We start from the raw sequence: 20,736 nt of genomic DNA on the forward strand, positions 1-20,736 counted from the left end.
CAGCTCTGTCCTTTTCTCTTCCCACTCAGTGGGTCTTTTTTGAGAGAGCACATCGAGGATACGTCTTCAACTCCAGACTTGGGCCATGCAGTGAGGGCCTTGGCTCCCTGAGCCAGCAGACAGAACAGGAGCCCAAGGGTCTGCGCATGGTGTTTATTAGTGATGACAGGTGGGGCAGGGGCTTGTGGAGCATGCTCTGTAGGTCACACACGAGAGCCTCTTAAGACAAGGGTAGCCAGGCTGACAGGGCCTCTGGGGGCTGTCCGCTGGGTCCTATCTCCCCCTCTAATCCTAACTTAACGAGCAGCAGCTATAGATCAGGGAATAAAGTCTGAGGCCCATATCCCATGGGCATGGGAGGCATGAAGACCAAGAACAGAAAAGATAGGATGCAAGAGCAAAAGAATGAGTGGGGCAAGGAGGCGCCCAAAGCAAGCCGTCCATATATTCTCTGCTACACTCGCCCTCCCTTCCCCAGCCCGCAGTCCACCGTGTTCCTAGTCCCTGGTCCCTTCAGATGTTAAGCTGCTTCCTGGCAGGTGAGCAGAGCCCTTCCCTTCTGGAGCTTCAGCTGGCCCTAGCCCAGCCGTCCGTGCTCCAGCCTTTGTGTGGATGCCCCACCCCAGCTGATGCCAGGAGTGCCACCTTGCTGGGCTTCGATTGTCTCATGTCTCATGTGTGGCAGTGAGGTGAGTAGAGGCCCTCAGACCCCAAAGCACAACCCGAGTCCCTCAGGTTAGGACAGGACCGTACCTGCTCAGGGACCTTGTTTCTTCCTTATGCCATGCTACCCACGCCCCACCCTCTTGTCACTTTGAGTGGCATTCCTTCCCTGAGTCTGGTGGGAAGGCCCCTGCTAAGGGGGTCCTGGCCTGAGGGCACTGCCCAGTGGGGCAGTTTCTTGTGCAGGAGGAGAGGAAAGGTGCCAGGGTGCAGCACACACAGCTATTTCCTGGAATGGGAGCCTGGGGAGGGGTCACTGTGCCCAGGAGGTGAGGGGGCCCCCTGCTCTTCTCCCAGAACCTCGGGACTGCAGGCAGGCCTGGAGCTGGGGCTGGGCAGGGGGTTTCGGGGGCTGAGCCTAGTGCCAGCCTCATGCCAGTCTAACTCCAACCTGCCTGGCGCAGGGGCCCCAGCCAGCCTGTGCCTGCCGGGGCAGGGCGGCAGGAGGCTGTGTCAGTAGCTGTCCTTGGGCCAGGGCCGGTTACGTTGCCAGTTCCGCTCATTGTGGTTGTGCTCCGAGTCCTGGGCCAGGAGGCGGTCTTGGGGGTCGTGCCCGTTTGCACTAGGCAGCCCCGAGGTGTGTTGGCGGTGAGGCTGGTACAGGTCGTGATAGGCATCTGCATAGTCCTCCTCCAGGTGGCGGGAGCTGCGCTGTGAAGATCCCGTCCAGGCTTGGCGGGAGCTCTCGCTGGCCTCATCTGAGGGCATCAGGCTGTCCCGCTCCAGGGGCGAGTGCTCCTCGCCACGCTCCCCTAGCAGCTGCTGGTTCTGGGGACAAGATAGCAGCTCTAAGTGAGGCCATGCGGACCTCGCCTCAGTCTCCCTCCCCACTCTGGCAGCGTGAGGATTCCTGCCCTCAACTCTTGTTCCCTGCGTACAGGAAATGATCCAGAAGGAGAAGCACCCCGGAGCATTCTTCCACTTCAGACAAGGAAAACTGGAACTTTTGAATCCTGCCAAATCCAAACTCTGCCTTCAAGACAGACTAGGAGAAGAGTTTGGAGAGCGTGTTTCTTTGGAATCCTAGGAAAAGTGGCCTCTGATTACCTGTCTCATTGCTTTCTTCCCTCATCAGGAACTGCCTTCACCCACACCCCCTTGCTCTGCTCTCTGATCCTTTGGCCTTCAAATTGGAGGTCAGGAATGATCCGCCAGGTGGGGAGGGGGCATTGCTTTGGCTGGCTCAGCCTGAGCATCAGTGCCCTTGGAAATGGTTACCTGAAGTCCGGGGATGGCACTGGGAGGGCCCAGAAGCCCAGGGCCGGGGGCTGGGTGGTGGGTCGCCCTCCAGTAAACCTCCAGGTACTCAGCCAGGTGCTCGCAGGCATCTTCCAGCTGGTTTTCATCCAGAATCACATCAAATGACTCCTGGAAGGAAGGGAAAGGAGGAATGTTCCGTCTCTATCAGCCCACCCCAGCCCTGGAAAAGCAAGAGTGGGCACAGGAATGGTGCCCCAGCCACTTACGGGTGGGCACTGAACCAGCTTATCGTATGCCATCATCTGTACGGTCAGGTGCTTCATCTGCGACTTCCCCCGGGAGCGGATGAGACGCTGGAGTACCTGAGGGGCAAGGGCAGAGCTGGGCCCAGGAAGCACTGGGCATGTCCCCAACTCATGGCATGGGAGCAGGCAAGGAGGACTCAGAGCGGTGTTAAGCAGCAGCAGGAAAAGTGGCCTGAGGAGCCCCTGGGCAGGGACCAAGCAGAGTTGTACCGCATTCTAAGAGGGCAGCCCTGTAGGCCTCCTCTATCGCCACAGCTGCCTTACCTTCGGTGAGGACACTTTGACAAAGACGATGATGGGGGCCAGCGAGGTCTTGGCCAGCTGTGCCGGGTGGTTGATGGTGTCGGCATCCAACACTACTAGCTGCAGGGATTTGGCCAGCTCGAATATGCGCTCAATCTCACTCTGTACTTCAGCTATGGAGGGAGGGACAGGGGAGCCGCAATGCTCACTGGTGTCTCCACCCCCGTCCGACTCCAACAGGGCTTTGGGGTCTCCCAAATGGTGGATGGGAAGGGATGGTGGAGGGAGAGGATGTTCATCAAGGCCTGGGCAGGCAGAGGCACTGGGGCATTGAGACTAGGGTGGGTTCTTGCCAATCCTGGGGGAGGTGGAGAAGGGGTTGGGCAGGAATGCAAGTTGCCAGGAAAGAGGAAGGTATGAGGAAGGTTTTCACTAATGCATGAGTGGGCAAAGAAGCAGGACTGGTGACTTCTCACCAATGCTGGAGCGGGCAGAGGAGCGCTCGATGATGGTCCTCTTGCCAGGATTGTTGAGCACGGATCGCTTTGCCAGTGAGAGGTCTGCGGTGACTCGGGTGATAGAGATCCTGGCGTGGGCAGGGAGAAGCACAGCCCGCCTCTAAATTTCAAGCCTAGGGCCCTCCCTACCCAGGTCCCACCAACTTTCACTTTAGAGGAGACCTGGCTACAGCACCTGGAAGGAGGCAAGGACTTCTCCCTGATTCTCATGCCTCCCCAGGCCAGAGTAGCTTACCTGCCATCAAACCTATGTTTGAGGAAGTCGAAGAGCGCCTTCTGCATCATGTCTGTGACCTGGGTTGGGGTGGGGGGAGGGTGAAGGGAAAGGCGTGTAATTGACTGGAGCCTTCTTGGAGATGGGCAGCATCCCCAGGTACGGCCATGGAGCTCACCCCCTCCACACAGACCTTGACGGATGGGCATAGGGAACATCCCCTCCCACTGTTTTTGTGGCAAGTTTGGTAGAAACAACTCTGGGGTCAGGGACCTCTCACCTCATAACCTTTCAGAGAGGGTCCCACCAGCACCACAGGCCGCATGGAGGGTACCACGTCATATGGAGGAATATGTTCCGCCTGCAGAATTGACCTGAGGTCAGGCAAAGTCATGGCCATGTGGCCTGCCCTTCACTTGAGTGGGGTGGGGCAGATGCAGACATCTGGGCCCCCTCCCCTCTGTGTTTTCTTGCCCGTTCAACAATGACTGCCCAGAAACCTGTCCCCACAGCCAGAAGCCATGAGCCCCCCAAGCCCCAGTCCCTTCCTTGACTCACCTGCTTTTGCTTCTGCTTGGCTTTTTGGAAAAGGAAATAAAAGATTAAAGTTGGTGAAGGGGGAAAGACCCCGAGGGCACGGTGTTCCCGTCCCCAGGGGAAACCCTGGGCTTCTCCCAGCTCCAACCCCTTCCCACACTGTTCACTGGGAGAATCTCCCTTCCCCCTGTGTCTGAGTGGCCCACCTACCCAAGATAGGTGGGTGGAGGGGAGGCTACCTAGAGATGGAGGTGGGGAGCGTCGGCTGCCAATGTCACTCAGGCTGGATGGGTTCCCAGATCTCCTGAGAGCAGAGAGGGAGGTCAGTGAGAGTCTTTGTGTGTCTGCTCTACACAGTACTCAATAGCTGTATACATCTCCTTATGTTTCTGCTAGTGAGAGAAGTGCATGTGATGTGAGCCTTTGTGTGTGAGCTTCAATACGTGTGCATTTGTACCTGTGCATTGTGAATGTACACGTTAGGTCTGAGTGTGCACACTGCATATTGCGGAGAGGGGGCGGTATGCATGCCTGTGTGGTGATGTGGACTGTGGGTAAAGAGCACACGTGGGGAGGTACTTACTGAGTCTCAGCCCTGCTCTCACCTGGCCTTCTGCTCCTGCTTGAGTCGGATGCTCTCGAGGCGCTGGGGGCTGGGGATGAAGGCGATGTCTCCGCCCTCTTTCACTAGCCGCCCGATCCACCAGTCATTGCTGTATTTCTAGGGGTGGGGTGGGGCGGAAGGGGTGGTAGAGGAGGCGGTCCAGGCCTCAGCGCTGGCTCTTCAACGAAAAAGGAGGCGTTGGGAGAGCCAGGCAGCGCAAGGGGAGGGGGTCAGGAGAAGGTGCCAGAGGGGAGGGCAGCCATGTCTGAGACCCCCAAGATTTGTGTGTGAGGCCTCACACTGGTCACAGGGAGCCACAGAGGCAACTAAGCTAACTGCTCACTTGTACAGATTGGAGCTGAGGCCCAGGTCTCAGGAGGACAGAGACCCTGAGGACTAGGTCTCGGGTATGAGGGGTATGTGTATGTACAGAGGGGTGTTAACGATGAGTTTTGGAGTTTCGGGACTTGTTTATTAAAGAGGACTGAAGCAAGAGGCCTGGGAACTTGGGTAAGAGCAGAGAAACCAAGCAGCTTCTGTTGGGAGGGGGTCAGTCACCTCTTTAATGTGCAGAAAGTCTTTGGCCTCAAAGTTGACTCCAGAGCCCTGGACCGGACACTCCTCATCCAGTACACCACAGTAGCTGACATTGGTCCTCACAGCAAACGCCACAGGTTTGTGCTGGGGAACGCAACAGTTGGCGCAAATGAGGGGAACCTCAAAGCACCCCTTCCAGGCTCAGGGCCCATCCATCCACCCAACCACACACATACTCATTCGCACATCCTGTCTGTTGACCCCTCGAGACTTAGGACCTGGCACCAGTTTCCACCCACCCTGGCCCACTGTGCCCCCAGCCGGCAAGAGGATACCTTGGCCCTTTCCAGCTGCTGCTGAGCCTGGCTCTCCACTTCACGCCGGGCACTCTCCCGGTCCTCCTCCAGGGAGACGTCTGAGTCCAGAGATGGGCGGCTGGTATAGGAGTCGGCTGAACCCTGGTGTGGGGAGACGCGGTGACCTGTGGGCTCAGGAGTGCTGGGCACTAGAAAGGCACCTCCAAACCCCATGAACCTCAGCCTCTCCAGCTCCATGGGGGTGGCTGGCCCTGTCAGTCCCTCCTGTTTCCCCAGGAAAGGCACCAGTGCTTCTGGGGCTGCGGGAAAGCCAGTCCAACCCATATGTGCTGAGATCTGGGCTCTTCCTCCCAAACCTATTAATACTGCAGCCGTGAATAGAGCCTTCATTTCCCTCCTTCCTCCCTTTTCTCCCCTTGACCATGTCCTGTGAGGCAGAGGGAGGTGAGATGTACTGAAGATGACATACTAGGGATGATTCGGAATCTTTGGAATCCAGAAGACCCAACCCTCTTGTTCACATCAGCATGCAAAGCAGCCTGGAAACTATTTCCTTAAAATGCCTGGCAGGAGTATAGCCAGCCAGGAGCAGTCAAGAGACACTGGTTGGCATGGCGCTGGTCCTGAGTGTCAGGATATAGCTGCCTACCCCCTTAGATCCCCTCTCTTATCCTTGGTGAAGGAGAGGACATGGGGCTCCCAACTTCTGGCAGTTACTCCCTTCCTGCTCTCCCTACCCCTACTTTCTTTCCTCTCACACCTGCTGGGACAACTGGCCAGGTGTGGGCAGCACAGACTGAGGAGGCAACATAAAGCTACCTCCTTGAGCCCAGATGAAGCCTGGCCATGCCTACCACCTGGCCTATATCTCTCCACCCCTTGCCAGGGGGGGATATCAGCCCTGGAGGAAGGCAGTGCTGGTGCCCAGCAACCCAGCCAGGAGCAACCCTGGGGATGGAGGGAGGGGTCTCTGGTAACCTGAGGAAGGAGGGTGTCTGACTCCTGCTCAGAGGAAGGGCCTCTGAGCAATGAGGGGCCTTAGGAGGGTGGCAGAGCTCACCTTCAAGGCCATGAGGGTGATGAACAAGGGAAGCTGGACCTCAGGGCAGGAGGGAAGAAGTCAGAATGTCTGGGTTTCCCCCTCAGTCTAGGGAAAAGGGAGTCTTTTGTTTCCTGCTTCAGTTTCCCCTCTTTATGAGCAGAAGCCTGAAGGGATACTTGCATCAGTTCTGAGGTCCAGGGGGCAGAGATCAGGCAGGAGCCTAGATAAAGGGACCATGTGGGAATGTACACATGTGTGCGTGTGTAGTAGAATGTTCTCAGGCTGAGGAACATTCCTTCAGACCCACTGTGCATGACCACCACAGAAGGCAGCGGAGGCCTGATTCTGGGTGGGGAAGACAAACTCACACACTAGCCCACCGTGGGCAAGAGGGCTGGTCAGCCTGTGGGCAGCCCAGGTCCTAGTGTGGAAGCTCACGACAACGTCCGTGCTAGACCCAAGGCATGAAGACAGCATGAGGAGGGACGGGCCTCCATTTCACAGAGCACGTTCCCCATCTCCCTTGAGAACTAAATAAGCCCGGCCTGGGAGCAGGATAAAGAGCAGCTGAGCCCCAGGAAGAACCTTAGCTCTATCAGCTGAGGAGGGGACCTCGTCCCAGGGGCCCGGGGCACAGGAGATGCCTCTGTGGGAAACAGCTGTGTGAAGTGAACAGGGGCCAGCAGGCAAGGGGGCAGGTGAGGCAGGATGACCACATGCATTGGTAAGTACACGCCAGATGCTTCCTAGATGGGAGAGGAGCCTGACCCTTCCTCTCTGTTCTCCAGGCTCTCGCCTGAGTCATTGTGCTCCTGCCTGGGGCACCTGGGTTACCTGACCTCTTGGACTAAGACGGGATGACAGGGTCTCTCCCTAATGTTCCGTGAGTCATGCTCAGAATGCAATCCCCTCTCCATCTTTCCCAGGTCCTCAGAGCTCACCCATGACTCAGGGAAGCCAGGGCTGCCCCACCAAGCAGACCCTGGGGTCTTGCCTCCCCCACCCCCTGTTATGCCAAAACAGCCAGAGGCTCAGTGCTTTGGAGCTGCCAGGAGTTGGCACTGTGCCCTGGTGGTGCCCCCCTCGCCTGGTGAGTGTGTGGGCAGGCTGCAGCTCTACTCTTGCCTGGCACGGGGGAAGGAGAGGAGGGAGATGAGCCGTTGGATTTATTTAGAGCCTGATTTCCCTCCTACTGCTTCAGAGGGGGCCTCAGGGAGAGCAAGGAGCCAGGCAAGAGAAAGGAAAGTGGGGGAGGGTAATCCAGGAACCAGAGAGGGGTGGGGAACCAGCAATGGGTTAGCAGGCTGCCCCAAACACCATCCCTATGTCAGGCTTTACCTTGAAACAGTCCAAGCCTTCTCAACTAGAGATGGGAAGAACCTTCTAGGGCCCTCCAGCCCCACAGAGGGAGGTTCATTCTCCAGCTCACCTTGGCACCCTGGGCCGTGGCCAGCTGTCCCTTCAACTGTCAGGAAGAGGTGTTCACCAGAGCCTTGAAAATCATCTGCTCTAGCTGCAATGTAATTAGCCCCAGAGGCCCAGTGGGGAATTGGGCCCAGCAGGGGCCCAGTCCCCGAAAAGGACTGATAGATAGGTGTCTTTCCTGAGCCCCAGAACTCATCTATCCTGGGCATGGCAGCAGGAGACGGGAGAAGACGCCAACACTCCCCCTTTGACCCTGGAGCACCCTACCCTTCATATCAGATCAGAGACCCCTCTCAAGCCATCCAGCTGCTTTCATAAGGAGGCCTTCTTGTAGGATGCTGGAGAGAAGGGACTGAGACAGTGCTGCCCATCCTTGCCCCATCTTTCCAGGCACTCTCCCTGCCCTCTTGAGCTCCGGGAATCACTGCCTAATGAGCTGATTTGTCTCAGTGGGTCAGGAGATAAAAGCAAAGAGGAGAATTAAATATTTATCAGTTGCCTGGTTCTCTGAGCAAAGAGCTTTCTCTCCATCCCCAGGCCCTGGGCTTCTCTGGCTTCATCTCCCGGCCTCCCTGCTGAGCAGGTGCTCAGGATGCCCCCCTGCTTGGGGATGCCTCAGCAGGAGGAATGGGATGGCTGGGGCACAGTCAGCCGGCCCACCCATGTGCTGGGCACCCAGTTTCCAGCCTGGGAGAGAAGCTGGGCTGAGGGGGGAGAGGAGGTAAGGCAGTGCCCGGGGATAGCCAGCTGAAGGCGATAATGGAGGTCCTCAAGTTTTATGATCCTTCTGTCTGAAGGGGCTGGTATGGGATCCTCTGCTCTTCTCCAGGTTCCCTAATCTGTTCTTTACTAAGGCACAGGAGGGCTGGATTGTCCCCCTCTGTAAGAACCCCCGCATCTCCTGTGTCTGCTGAGTTCAGACCCCAGAAACCCTCCCTCGGGGAACTCCAGACGTTGCCCGAGGCCTCTCTAATGCCTCCGTGCCCTCAGTCTCCAGCCCCGCCTCCCTCTACCCTTCTGTCCTGGGCTGTGGAGCCACCTGCTCTGAGCCTCCCTCCACCCGAGCCCCTCTCGGCACACACCGGATGCGTCCTGCTCTAGGACGGGGGCACCGGGAAGCCTCTGGCGTGAACATCCATCGCTCCACTTTGCTGGAGCGCCACCCCCCCCCCCCACGACATGCCCTGCCCCGCCACAGAGGCGTTCCTCAAAGTCCTGAACTGGGGGAAGGGTCCGAGGGACAGGAGGTGTCACCCCAACGTCCCCACCCCCACCCTCCCCGTGGGCACTCACCGCCTCCGAGTCCTCAAACCCGGGCACGTAGGAGTCGTCATACATGGGGGAGTCCGGGTGGGGGGAAGCGAGCGGCGCCGGGGGCGGGAGCGGCCCGGAGGCAGGGGCGATGACAGCGGGCCGCGCCCGGGAGATGCCACCGAGCCCCGCAGCCCTGCGGGCGGCGGCGGAGAGCGAGAGAGCGAAGGAGGGAGCGAGCCGCGAAGACCAGCTGCTCCGAGCTCAAATCACCGCTCCCCCCACCCCCCAAAACCCTGCCGGTCCCACCCCGAGCGCGGCTGAGGAAATCTGGCGCCGGCTCCTACAACAATAGCGCCCGCCCACCTGACCCCCCTCCCCGGGAGCGGGCGAGGGGGCGGCGGCGGGGGGCGCCGGCCGCCGGGAGAGCCCGAGGCCCGGCCTCCGGGGGGTGGCCGACGCCAGCGGGGTAGAAGGTGGGTCCCCGAGCACCTACGGGGCAGAGGGGCGGCGGGGAGGAAGGGGAGGAGAGACTGCGGGCGGGGTGGATCCCGGCGTGGAGGAGGCGGGCCGAGGAGGGACGCGGAGACCGAGACGCTCGGCAACCCAGGAAATGTTCCGCCGGGAAACAAAGGGCTGGCGCGGGGGAGGGGCGGGGCGGAGACCGCCGCGGAGCCGAGACCCTGCGAGCGAGGAGCGGGCGCAGGTTAAGGGGAGGCCGGAGAGAGGGAGACAGTGCAGGGGCAGAGGCCGAGAGAGGAAGAGGGGAGGCAGGGTAGTGGGAGCCTGGAGAGACAGAGGAGGCGGGGCGGGGGCGGGGGCGGGCGGCAGGTGAGAGGGCGGCGTGTCTGCGCCCCGGAGGCCCGGGAGACTCCAAAAGCAAACCCGCAGGGGTCCTGGGGGGGAGTGGCTTTAGCGACCCCCGGCCAAATGCCGAAAAGTAGCCCCTGTCCCCCGCCTCCCCAACCCCCTCACGCCAGACGCTCGGCCCCTTTAGTGCTGGGACTCTCTCGCAGCAAAGGGCCTCGGTGGTTGCCCAACCCGGGCGGATTGGGGCCCGGCCACCCTACTACACCTGTTGCGCGGGCAGATTTCATCCTAGTCTGGCCAGGATGGGGGTTCCCTTCCTCACTTCCTTGCCAAGGACTGTGCCAGGCATTGCCAAGGCATCGTGGGAACTGGCGTAGGGAGGGGCTGCTTTAGGAGAACCTAAAGGGAGGGGGAAAGAAGCCAGAGAGTGGAGATAGGGGGACGGTTGTGGCTGGGACTGAAGGAGGGAGCCTGGCCACACCGGGGTTGGCGTGGGGAGCAAGTCTCCTCAGAGTCACTAGTCTAAGGCCAGATACTCTCCTTAGCAAAAGGATGAGGGTGGTCCGGGTGGCCAGTGTGTGGGTTGGAGCCACATTTACCACTCTTCCAGTCAGTCTCCTTCAAAGGGGCACTAAGATTTGAGGTTAGAGACCCGAGGAGCAGCCCTTCTCTTGAGGAAACTTCCTCAAAGATCCACCCATTTGAACTCCAGAGAAAAGTTATTCCTTTGAATTTTGATTGCCTCCCTACCCTTTCCTCCCCTCTCTGCCTCCTCCCAGAGATTGGGGCCGGTGGCGGGGATGAGGAATGTGAGATAGAGGGGTGCTCTTGGACAGCTTCTGGGTCTCAGTCCTTGTCCTCTCCCAGAGTCTCACACCCAGGAGGGTGAATCTGATATTTGCTCATCCCTTTTCTTCCTGGGCTTCAGGGGAGTTAGAAAACCAAAAGTCTGACAGGGTTGGGTGAGATCTGTGGTAGGAAACACTGTGCCTGGGAGAGAGAGGAAGACCACCCAAACCAACTGGCTTCCCACTTAGGTCACTTGTTCGTGTTCCTTAACAAGAAAAAGAGAAGGGGGTCTCATCTTAAGACTGTCTTGGTCTGCCTTTAGTCTCTCACCACCCTGTGAATGGTGCAGTCCAGCCCTGCTCAGCATCTACCTCCCGCAGGGATTTGGCGAACAACTTTCTTGGAGCCCCTGTGGCCCACTATTGGGGGAGGCAGTGTACTTTCACAGCTCCCACTCCTGAGTCCAGCACCATTTGGGGCTTGGTTATATGTTGGATTCTTCTGTATCGGAAGTTCCCAGACACTGTCTTCTCGCTTTGTGCCCTCTCCCAGTTGCTCAGTATTTCTCATAGCCTCTTTTATTCTCTGTCTCTTCTGTCCTTCCAGAGGGGCAGAAAGGGGGCATTAAATGTGACACAATAAGACCTTAAGGTGCTCTTTCCTGGGAGATGGTTCTAATGAAGATGACAGCTACCGGGGCATCTGCTTCTCTCTCCATCCCTAAATTTACTCTCGTGGCCCCTCCTTTTGGGACTCTACCCACTACCGGAGTGTCCAGGGGACTGTAGGTAACAGTGGATCTGCTATCAACCTCACTCTTGTCTTACACACCTTGTCTTCATCCCCATCTGGGACAGTGGTGTCTTAAGTCTGCTCATGAAGCATGAATTGCCATGCCAACCACCCCCAGGAGATGTATTCAAGTTCCTCATACCTGGGCCATCTCCTGGGTCCTGCAGGAGCTTCAGAGCCTCTCCCTGGTTCACTTCTCTCCGAGTTGCTACTCACTGCTCTCTTCCATTTCTCACCTCACCCACACCTGCCTGCTCTAGTTCTCATGCCAGCCTAGTGCTTCCTGTCCTATAACAAGACATGTGCCGGTCACTATCCACGTGGTCCCTTATCCATTTTCTTTTCCCTGGCTAAGCATAAGGAGAGCGAGCTGGGGGTTGGGGTGGGAGGAGGATTCATGGACAGGATTCCTCCTGCCTTCCTCTTTCTAGGAGAGCGTCATTAGACTGGCAGCTGGCAGATACCCAAGGCATGGAAGCAGGACATGGGGTCGGGGCTGGGGGGAAGCCTGAATAACCAGGTTTGGGAGTTGGAATTCTTGGCAATCTCCAGAATACATTCTAGCTTCTCCTATAAGTGCACCAGGAACCTGGGTGGATCCCAGTCACAGAGTGTTGAAGAGAGGAAACTGAGGCAGAAGCTAGGACCTCTAGGAAGTCCTTCCCAGCAGTATTTAAGATCTGGAGAAAGCCAAAGCCTCTAGGATTCTAGCTGCTGGGCTGCTCCCAGGGAATGCAGGCAGGAGCACCAGGGGAGCTTTGCAGAGTCCTCCCCTCAGTCCTCACATCTAGACCCCTTTCTGGCCCCCACACAGTCCTCCCCACCCATTCCAGTCCCAGTGCTCAGAGGCTGCCAGCACTGGCGCTCCGTCCTTTCCTACCTGCCACCTCTACCCTTAGCCTCACCTACTCCGCCTCCCTCCCCATCACTGCAGTCTTCCCCCAAATGCCAGCCCTCTCCCTAGCTCGGAGTGGGCTATCCTCCCACCCACTGGGGAAGGGGCCCTCGCGTTTACCTCATTCAGCAGGAAGGTTGCACTGGAGTCAGAAAAAGACATAGACTGGGCTGGTGGCCTCTCCCCTTCCCCCGGGCCAGGGGCTCCGAGGCGGGAGCAGGACCGGGCAGCTGCTCTGCACACTGGCTCCCGCCTGCACGCCTGGCCTCGCCCCACGCCCGGCTCCCACGGCGCTCTCTTCCCTCTCTCCGGGCTCCCTCCCTCTTCCCTCCTCCCTCCCTCCCTCCCTCCCTCTCTTCCTCCCTCTCTCTTCCTTTCTCGTCGCCTCTGTCACTCTCTCCCTCCCCTGTCGCTTTTCAGCCCAGCTTTCTCCATTTCCGTCTCTTACCCCCTCTACGATCCCAGTTCTCTGTTTATCTGGGGGCCTGCCGCTGTCCTTCCATCCACATATCTCGCCTTTCTTCCCTGACCGCCCCCCACACCACCTTCTCTTCCTTAACCCTCTCCCCAGAAAAGGTAGGGGCTCCGGAGCTCCCACTGCCGCAGGCAGAAGGGCAGGAGTAGCCGAAGGGCTGCCCGGACTCCGGACCTTTAGGCGGAAGGTTCCGCTCCCTCCCGACACCTGCTCGGTGCGCCCGGAAAGAAAGGCGCCTCGGTCCCAGAGACGACTCCGACCTGTCCTCAGCAGAGGAAATGATCGGAAAGGAAGAATGCTTGTGTACGGCTCGCTAGCCCCAGCGTCCAGCGCTCTCTCTGGGTTCCGGGGAAGCTCCGTCCATCCACCCGTCCCAGGCCCAGACCCGGTGGCTCCTATGGGATCCAACTGGCGACACCCCAGCGGGGATGCGCCCGGCACCCGGGGCGTCTCTACTGTCACTCTTCTCTCCCGGGTTCCGGGAGCCGTGGGACTCAGCTCGCACTGGCGGAGAGCGAGGTGAGGCGGCTCCTCCCGGCCGGCTGCAGCGCCCCCTGGGCTCGCTCGCCCCGCGGTCGCGGTCGCACACGCCCTCCAGGTGGTGGCACCCGTCCGGGGTCCGCCTGTCGGCCGACAGGGCTCCGGCCCTGCCAGCAGGAGGCGCTGCCCTGGCTAGAGCAGAGGCAGCGCGTTTCGGAGCCAGACCCTCGCCCGCCAGAAGCCTAACAGGGCCCCCTCATCCGCTCTTCTTTCCAGAAACTGCGATCCCACCTCCAGACCCCTTTGGGATCTGCACTCTACCCCTCCCCCGAGGGGCTTCTTTGAGGTCTTTGGCCCTTCTGGGTCCCTACGCTGCTCCTACCTCCATCCTGCTCTCCGGGGGCGCTCCTGCTGAGTCCGGCGGCGTCCTGGCCCGGCCTGGGTAGCAGGGAGTACGGAGTCGTGGGACCAGTCCTCGGGTCAGTACCCGCTCCCGCCCGCTTAGGCGGGCACGTCAAATAGGACAAGCCCAAGTTCTGGCGGGGGAAGGGGGGAGCAGGGGTGTAGCCCCAGCCAGCTCTCTCCCTGCACCCTTGTGAGCGGATCAGCTTCTCATTGGTCCCTCTAAACCCCCAGTATCCCCAGGCTGGACTCTTCTCCATACCAAAGACCGCTGAGGGAGGGAGGGGGCGGCCGAGGGAGGGAGGGGGCGGCCGACTCCTACGCAGAGACAGATACACCCTGAAGCCCAGTGACCCGGCGTCTCCAACTTTCCCCTCGGCATCAATTAGAACTCTTTCCTTTCGGATCCAGGGTATTCCACTCTCCTTCTTGGCCCTTCTTCTAACTCCTTTCCTTTGGGGAGTTCCCGCCCCCGCCCCCCCCCCCCATCCTCCTATCCTCTGGGGATCTTGGAAGACTTCTCCCCACTTCCCGTTCAGCTTACCCTGTCCTTGCCCCCATTCCGGAGGGAGCTAATCTGAGGGAGAATCAACTCTCCTCTTTCTACCCCAAGCTCCTCCTCATGCTTAACCTGCAAAGTCCTTTGGGAGAGCACCTCCTCTCTCTGTGGTCTAGTCCCTGCATCCCCTCCCACCCACCTACCCCTCAGTTACTCAGCTTCAACTATTCAGAGGAGATAAAGAGGTTGCATGTGTGCTTTAAAATTGTGCATGGAGGTTTTTATGGGTTTTGTTTTGTTTTGGCTCTAACAGAGGGAGCAGAAGCTTTGCTATCATTTGACAATAAGACCTGGAGGGAGAGAGGCCCCTCCCTACACCCCTGCTGACCACAGCTAATGGACTAGCTCCTCTGGGCCTTGGGGCAGCTTAAGTTTCCATAGGAGAAGGAGAGGGGGGGGTGGTGTGCTGGCCAAGGCAAGCAACTGTCCCTAGCTTCCCCCTCCCTCCCTCCTCTTCAAGAACCTACAGCCTCTTCATCCCTTACTTTAAAATAGAAATATCAACGACTTCTCTCTGAGCCTATCAGAGGGAATCTAGGTGCACAGGGACAGCTGGGCACCCTCACTTGTTCTCATTTCCACTCCAGCTGCTGGAGCACACACCCCTCTCTCTTCTGCTACTGGGAAAAGGTAGGACGCTTAGAGCTGGAGCTGGGAGCCCAGCCCCTGGGTCCCCAGAGCAGTCCTCTTCCAGCCCCCTCCATGTGAGTTGACTGCTTAGAGGACCAGCACAGTCTTCCTCCTTGCTTTACCTCCCTTAGTGCCCCCACCTCTGGCCCTGACCTCACAGTGTCTGACACCCTGCTCAGAGGGGCCTCAAAGCCTGGATGCACTCCTGTGTCCCATGCTCTGGGTTGGCCCCTTCCGGGCCCTAGCTCCAGCATCTGCCTCCCACCCCACCCCCGCCCTCCGGGCAGCCTTTCCAGACAGCCTTCATCCCTTCTCCCTGGTGTCACCTCCTCTCTGACCTCTCAGGTTGTCAGGACCTCAGGATATTTGACAGGACTCTGCTAGCCTTTTTGGTTAGCCTTTGTGCAGACACTGCCCTGCACAGGGTGTTGCGCTCCTGACCTAGAGCTAGATTTCAATCCCCACTTGCCTCCTCAGCAAGGCGTAACTCACATAACTGTACTTAGTGGCCCTAACATTTGAAAACCCCTGTACCACAAAGGACAGAGAACAGAGATCACCGTGTCTGTCCCTCTGTGTCTACCGAGAGCTTCTGAGAAAGCTCTGTGGGGTAGTTTCCACAGGGAATCCCTGTTGCCAACTCCAGATATTACTCTGGGGAAGTTCCTCTACCATCAAACCTCAATCCCTCTTGCTGCAATCTCTGTTTTCTTTTTCTGGGCTCTGCCTCTAGAACCGTGGTGATATTTGATGCTTCTGGGCACTTTCAGGCTCCATCCCCTGACGCAGCATTTGCTATAAATATGTCTGAAGAGTTTCTTGCTGACAGTGCCCAGCAAGACTGCACCTTCCTTCCCACACAAGGCCTCTCTAGAGGGACTGGGCTCTCAGCTATGTCTCCCAGACCCAACTCTTGCCAGTTCTGAGGCAAGTGGTGTGGCTGCTCTGTGGACTTGGGGGTTCCTTTTCATCCCTGGGAAGAGGGGAAGCTGAGAAGGCTGAGATGCTTAGCTCTCATTCTCTTTCTCCCTGGAGTCTGGCTCAGAGTAGGTGGCACATAGTAGGTGTTTGACATATGTTTATTTTAGTTTTAGATCCTAGTTTCCATTGAATGTGACTGGTGATTCCAGTTCCACAAAATGGATTGGAGAGAGGAACAAGGCTGGACATAGGAGAGTAACTCTAGTGCTACGCCAGGTGGAGGAAGGGGTACGAGAGGCAGGCTCCCTAGGGTGGCCTGGGGAAGGGGGTGCTGGCCTAGACTTTACCTCCTTTGCCAAACTCTTAACACTTCCAGACACTGTATTACAGCACCACCCAAGGGATCAGGTCAAGTCCTTTCTCCAGTCTCACATATTTACAAGCTTTGTAAACATCAGAGGTTGGGTAGGGAAGCTGGGGTTGAAAAGAGATGCGATGGAGGTGGGGAATTCCTGGGAGGCATGCTGAGGCCTAAGTGGGGGCAGGATTCCCCCAAGTGGAGGCAGTGGAAGCATCCCAGGCCTTCCAAAAGCTGGGACAGAGAGGACTTGGGCATCCTTTAGAAAGGTGGGGCTGCTGATGAGAGGCTGAGGTGGCCTCAAGAAGGCTCAGGGCAATGGGAATAAGGCCAACCCTGATGTACATACAGCTGGAGTGAGAGAGCTGAGACTTGGGTCCTTTCTTTCTGCACCCCTGGGCTTACCACAGGTCCTCGGCTCCTTTATCTCTCATAGGATGCCTGACCTCCACCCAGATCAGTTCCCTTCTCTAAAATAAGAATTAGTGGGGGAGGTGTCTGTGGTGGGGCTGGAGGCTGGGTACTCTTCTACTTGCTTACTCTAGCTCTCTCACCCACCTGTGACTCCCACCACTGTCAATTCAGGATCTGAGCTGTGGTAGCCATCTCCAGCTCAGAATGAGGGCCTGGCGCCCTCAGCCTCCCCGGGAATGAATTATTGAAGAAAACAGAGTGCTAGCTGCTTGGGCGACTGCCCCCTGGGGCTTGCCATTGCCTCTCACTCCACTTCTCACGGCTCCTTCACCAGCTGTGAGGAAGATGAGGTCTGGCTGCCTGGGATGGGACAGGCCTTAGGAGATATTAAGGAGAGGCTGGAACTTTGTAGGGATGTGGAAGTGCTGACTCAGGCCTTGAGGAGAAGCCTTCTGGGGGGGATGGCAGAGGACTGGTGAAGAGTTGTGGCCCCTCATTGTGGATCATGACGGGGTGCTCACCCTGGAGCTGGGTTGGGAAATGAGCCTGGAAGACCCTGACTTGAGGGGCTGCATTGACGAGAGGTGGATTCCTACATGCCTTTCTGAGTAACATAGAGCCAGGAGTCTGGATCCTTCTTTGAATTAGCATCAGGTCACTAGGAGTGCTCTGTACAGAGCTCTCTGTTCCCCTGTGGGGCCCCCCCCGCCCAGAAATAAGGCCCTATCAAGATTGCAGGAGAACCACAAAGCGGCTGGAAGCAGGTGCTGGTTTACGGTTGACAGGGAGGAGGGCAACAGTCGAGGGTCAAGGTTCTAGGTAGGCCATTGGTGGAAAGAACACAGGATGTGGAGTCCGAAAACCAGCAGCCAAGTCCTAATTGTATCACTCGCTGGTTCAAGCGAGTCACTTGGAAACAGTTTTCTTACTTTTAAAAGGGACAAGAGCAGTGCTTGCTCAAGAGATTCTGTGAGAATTCAGCAGGAATATTTGCGTTTCATAAAATGTAAATTCCTATGGAAAAGTTAGTTGTTGTTATAAACAGGGAAGCAGTGCAGAGTGGAGAGAACCTGTCCGGAGTCATGATCTGGGTTACCACCCGTGCCCTGTGACTGACCCTTCGTCTTTCCACTTCTGTGCTTACAGGACTTTTCAAAAGGCCACACTCAGTGCTTGGATCTGGATTTAGACCTAGATCTTCAGATTCTATCTCCTGGGTTCTTTCCATTACACCACGTGGGCTGGACACTCTGGTCCACTCTGACCTTTGACCCGTGCTCAGCACAGGGGACTCCCCCGAAAAGTCCCCCACACCCTGATGCCACAGCGCTGAGTACTTCATTCTTTTGTCTTATGTCTGGCCACACCCCTCTCTCCTTCAGGAATAACACAGCAAATACATTTCTTAGCTTTCCCCTGAGGCAGCATAAATGATATTATCAAGCATTTGGAATGTAGTTTAAAAATAACTTTTTATCATTACAGAAGTAGGGGTTATGTATTGGAGAAAGGAAATACAGACAAGCAACAAGATGAGACGAATCAAAACACAGTATTCTCACCGCCCTGTTATTTCCACCATTAATGCTTTTGGTGTAATCCTTCTGGATATTTTTTCCTTAAAAAAACTGGGATATAACTTAGTTGTATATGGCGTACTGGTTTAAATGTACAATTGGGTAATTTTTTTGCATATACGTACCGATACATCAATGTCTGTGTAACCACATCCATGTCAAGGTCTGTGACATCCTCACTCAGGAGCTGTCCTTGTACCCCTTCATGGTCAGGATCCAGACTCTTGTGGTGATGGCTCCTTAGGCTCTTATCACCATAGATTAGGTTTGTCTGTTCTTGAACTTCATATAAAAAGGATTGTGCAGTGTGTACTCTCTCATATCTGGTGTCTTTCCCACAATATTACATTTTTGAGATTCATCTCTGTTGCATTTATCAACAACTTAAAAAATGTCATGTGGTATTCTATTGTTAGAACACACTATAATTTATTTTTCCATTCTCCTGTTGATGAGCACTTAGGATGTTTCCAATTTTGTTGTATACTGAATAAAATTACTATGAACATTCTTGAACATGTGTCTTTTGGTTAGACACATGAACTCATTCCTCTTGGAGGTATATAGCAAGAAATGGAATTGCTGAGTTATAGGTTAGGCTGTATCTTTTTTTTTTTTTAATGTACACACACACACACACACACACACACAGAGAAATGAATGCTTTTTTAACCTGCTTATTTTCATCCAATGTTTTCCACGATTCCACTTCATTAATTTTCATTTTATCTAATCCCAGTCAATATTCAGATCTCCCAATTGGCCCCAAAATGTCTTCTATAGCTGTTGTACCCTAATCAGTATCCCATCAAGAATTCACACTGCATCCTGCAACACCTCGCCTTGGGTCCTTGCTGGTTGGTGGCTGGAGACATGAGTTCCTTGCCACGTGGACCTCTATGCAGGACTGCACACACATGGCAGCTGCTGAGAGAGAGAGAGAGAGAGCGAGAGAGCAACAGAGAGAACAAGAGCAGGTCTTTTTGGAACCTAATTTTGGGAGTGACTTTTCATCTTTCTTGCTGCATTTTATTCCTTAAAAGCAAGTGACTAGATCCAACCTACACTCAGAGGGTAGCGATTAAACAAAGACTTGGATACCAGAAAGTAGGGATCGTGGGGAGCCATTTCAGAGCTGATGGGAAGATATATAATAATTTAAAGGGAACTTTAATGTATACATAAGGACTTCTTCCCTGATAGCTCAGTTGGTAAAGAATCTGCCTGCAATGCAGGAGACCCTGGCTCAATTCCTGGGTCAGGAAGATCTGCTGGAGAAAGGATAGGCTACCCACTCCAGTGGCTTGTGGCTTAGCTGGGAAAGAATCTGCCTGCATTGTGGGAGACCTAGGTTTGATTCCTGGGTTGGGAAGATACCCTGGAGAAGGGAAAGGCTACCCACTCTAGTATTCTGGCCTAGAGAAATTCCGTACACTGTGTAGTCCATGGGGTTGCAATGAGTTGGACATGACTGAGCAACTTTCACTTAATGTATATATGATACACACACACACACACATATATGTAGACCAATACTTCTATTCACATTTTATGAGTGAGAAGACAGCCTCCTTTTTCATTCTATTTAAAGTAGTCCCTTTGCTCATAGACTTAGAGAACAAACTTACAGTTACCAGGGAGGAAGATGGGAAAAATGAGGAGGGGGAGGGATAGTTAGGAAGTTTGGTATCAACACGTTCACACTGCTATATTTTAAATGGATAACCAACTGTATACCACAGGGAACTCTGCTCAATGTTATGTGGCAGCCTGGATGGGAGGGGAGTTTGAGGGAGAATGGATACATGTGTATGCATGGCTGCCCACTTGAAACTGTCACTGCATTGTTAATCAGCTGTGTGTGTCTGTGGTCCGCTGCTCAGTTGTGTTTGACTCATTGCAACCCCATGGACTATAGCCCATCAGGCTCCTCTGTCCATGGGATTTTCTCAGCAAGAATACTGGAGTGGGTTGCCATTTATTCCTCTAGGGGATCTTCCTGATCAGATCAGTCGCTCAGTCGTGTCCGACTCTTTGCGACCCCATGAATCGCAGCACGCCTGGCCTCCCTGTCCATCACCAACTCCCGGAGTTCACTCAGACTCATGTCCATCGAATCAGTGATGCCATCCAGCCATCTCAGCCTCTGTCTTCCCCTTCTCCTCTTGCCCCCAATCCCTCCCAGCATCAGAGTCTTTTCCAATGACTCAACTCTTCACATGAGGTGGCCAAAGTACTGGAGTTTCAGCTTTAGCATCACTCCTTCCAAAGAAATCCCAGGGCTGATCTCCTTTAGAATGGACTGGTTGGATCTCCTTGCAGTCCAAGGGACTCTCAAGAGTCTTCTCCAACACCACAGTTCAAAAGCATCAATTCTTCGGCAAAATCACTGCAGATGGTGACTGCAGCCATGAAATTAAAAGACACTTACTCCTTGGAAGGAAAGTTATGACCAACCTAGATAGCATATTGAAAAGCAGAGACATTACTTTGCCAACAAAGGTTTGTCTAGTCAAGGCTATGGTTTTTCTTGTGGTCATGTGAGAGTTGTGAGATGTTGGATGTGAGAGTTGGACTGTGAAGAAGACTGAGCGCCAAAGAATTGATCTTGCTGATACTCCAATATAAAATAAAAAGTTAAAAAAGAAAGTAGGTCCCTCCAGTTACCTTTTATTATAATTACCTTTTATGCTAAGTTCTCACAACACCCTTAAAAAA

The 20,736-nt window shown here is 55.7% G+C and overlaps 1 protein-coding gene across 6 annotated transcripts; it reads right to left on the reverse strand.

The window, feature by feature from the left end:
* Positions 1-139: 139 nt before the first annotated feature.
* Positions 140-13,670, reverse strand: CACNB3 (calcium voltage-gated channel auxiliary subunit beta 3). Of its 6 annotated transcripts, XM_005206257.5 has the most exons (15): positions 9,992-12,089; positions 8,959-9,599; positions 7,670-7,705; positions 5,217-5,339; positions 4,903-5,025; positions 4,346-4,461; positions 3,980-4,044; positions 3,762-3,781; positions 3,484-3,564; positions 3,225-3,283; positions 2,948-3,057; positions 2,493-2,644; positions 2,190-2,285; positions 1,942-2,091; positions 140-1,491 (listed from the first exon to the last, which is right to left on the reverse strand). In XM_005206257.5, exons 2-15 carry the CDS (start codon positions 9,001-9,003, stop codon positions 1,177-1,179), a joined length of 1,491 nt encoding a protein of 496 aa, XP_005206314.1. In that variant the 5' UTR covers positions 9,004-9,599; positions 9,992-12,089; the 3' UTR covers positions 140-1,176.
* Positions 13,671-20,736: the final 7,066 nt, after the last annotated feature.

Source organism: Bos taurus, chromosome 5 (genome assembly GCF_002263795.3).
Source record: "Bos taurus isolate L1 Dominette 01449 registration number 42190680 breed Hereford chromosome 5, ARS-UCD2.0, whole genome shotgun sequence".
NCBI lineage: Eukaryota > Metazoa > Chordata > Mammalia > Artiodactyla > Bovidae > Bos > Bos taurus.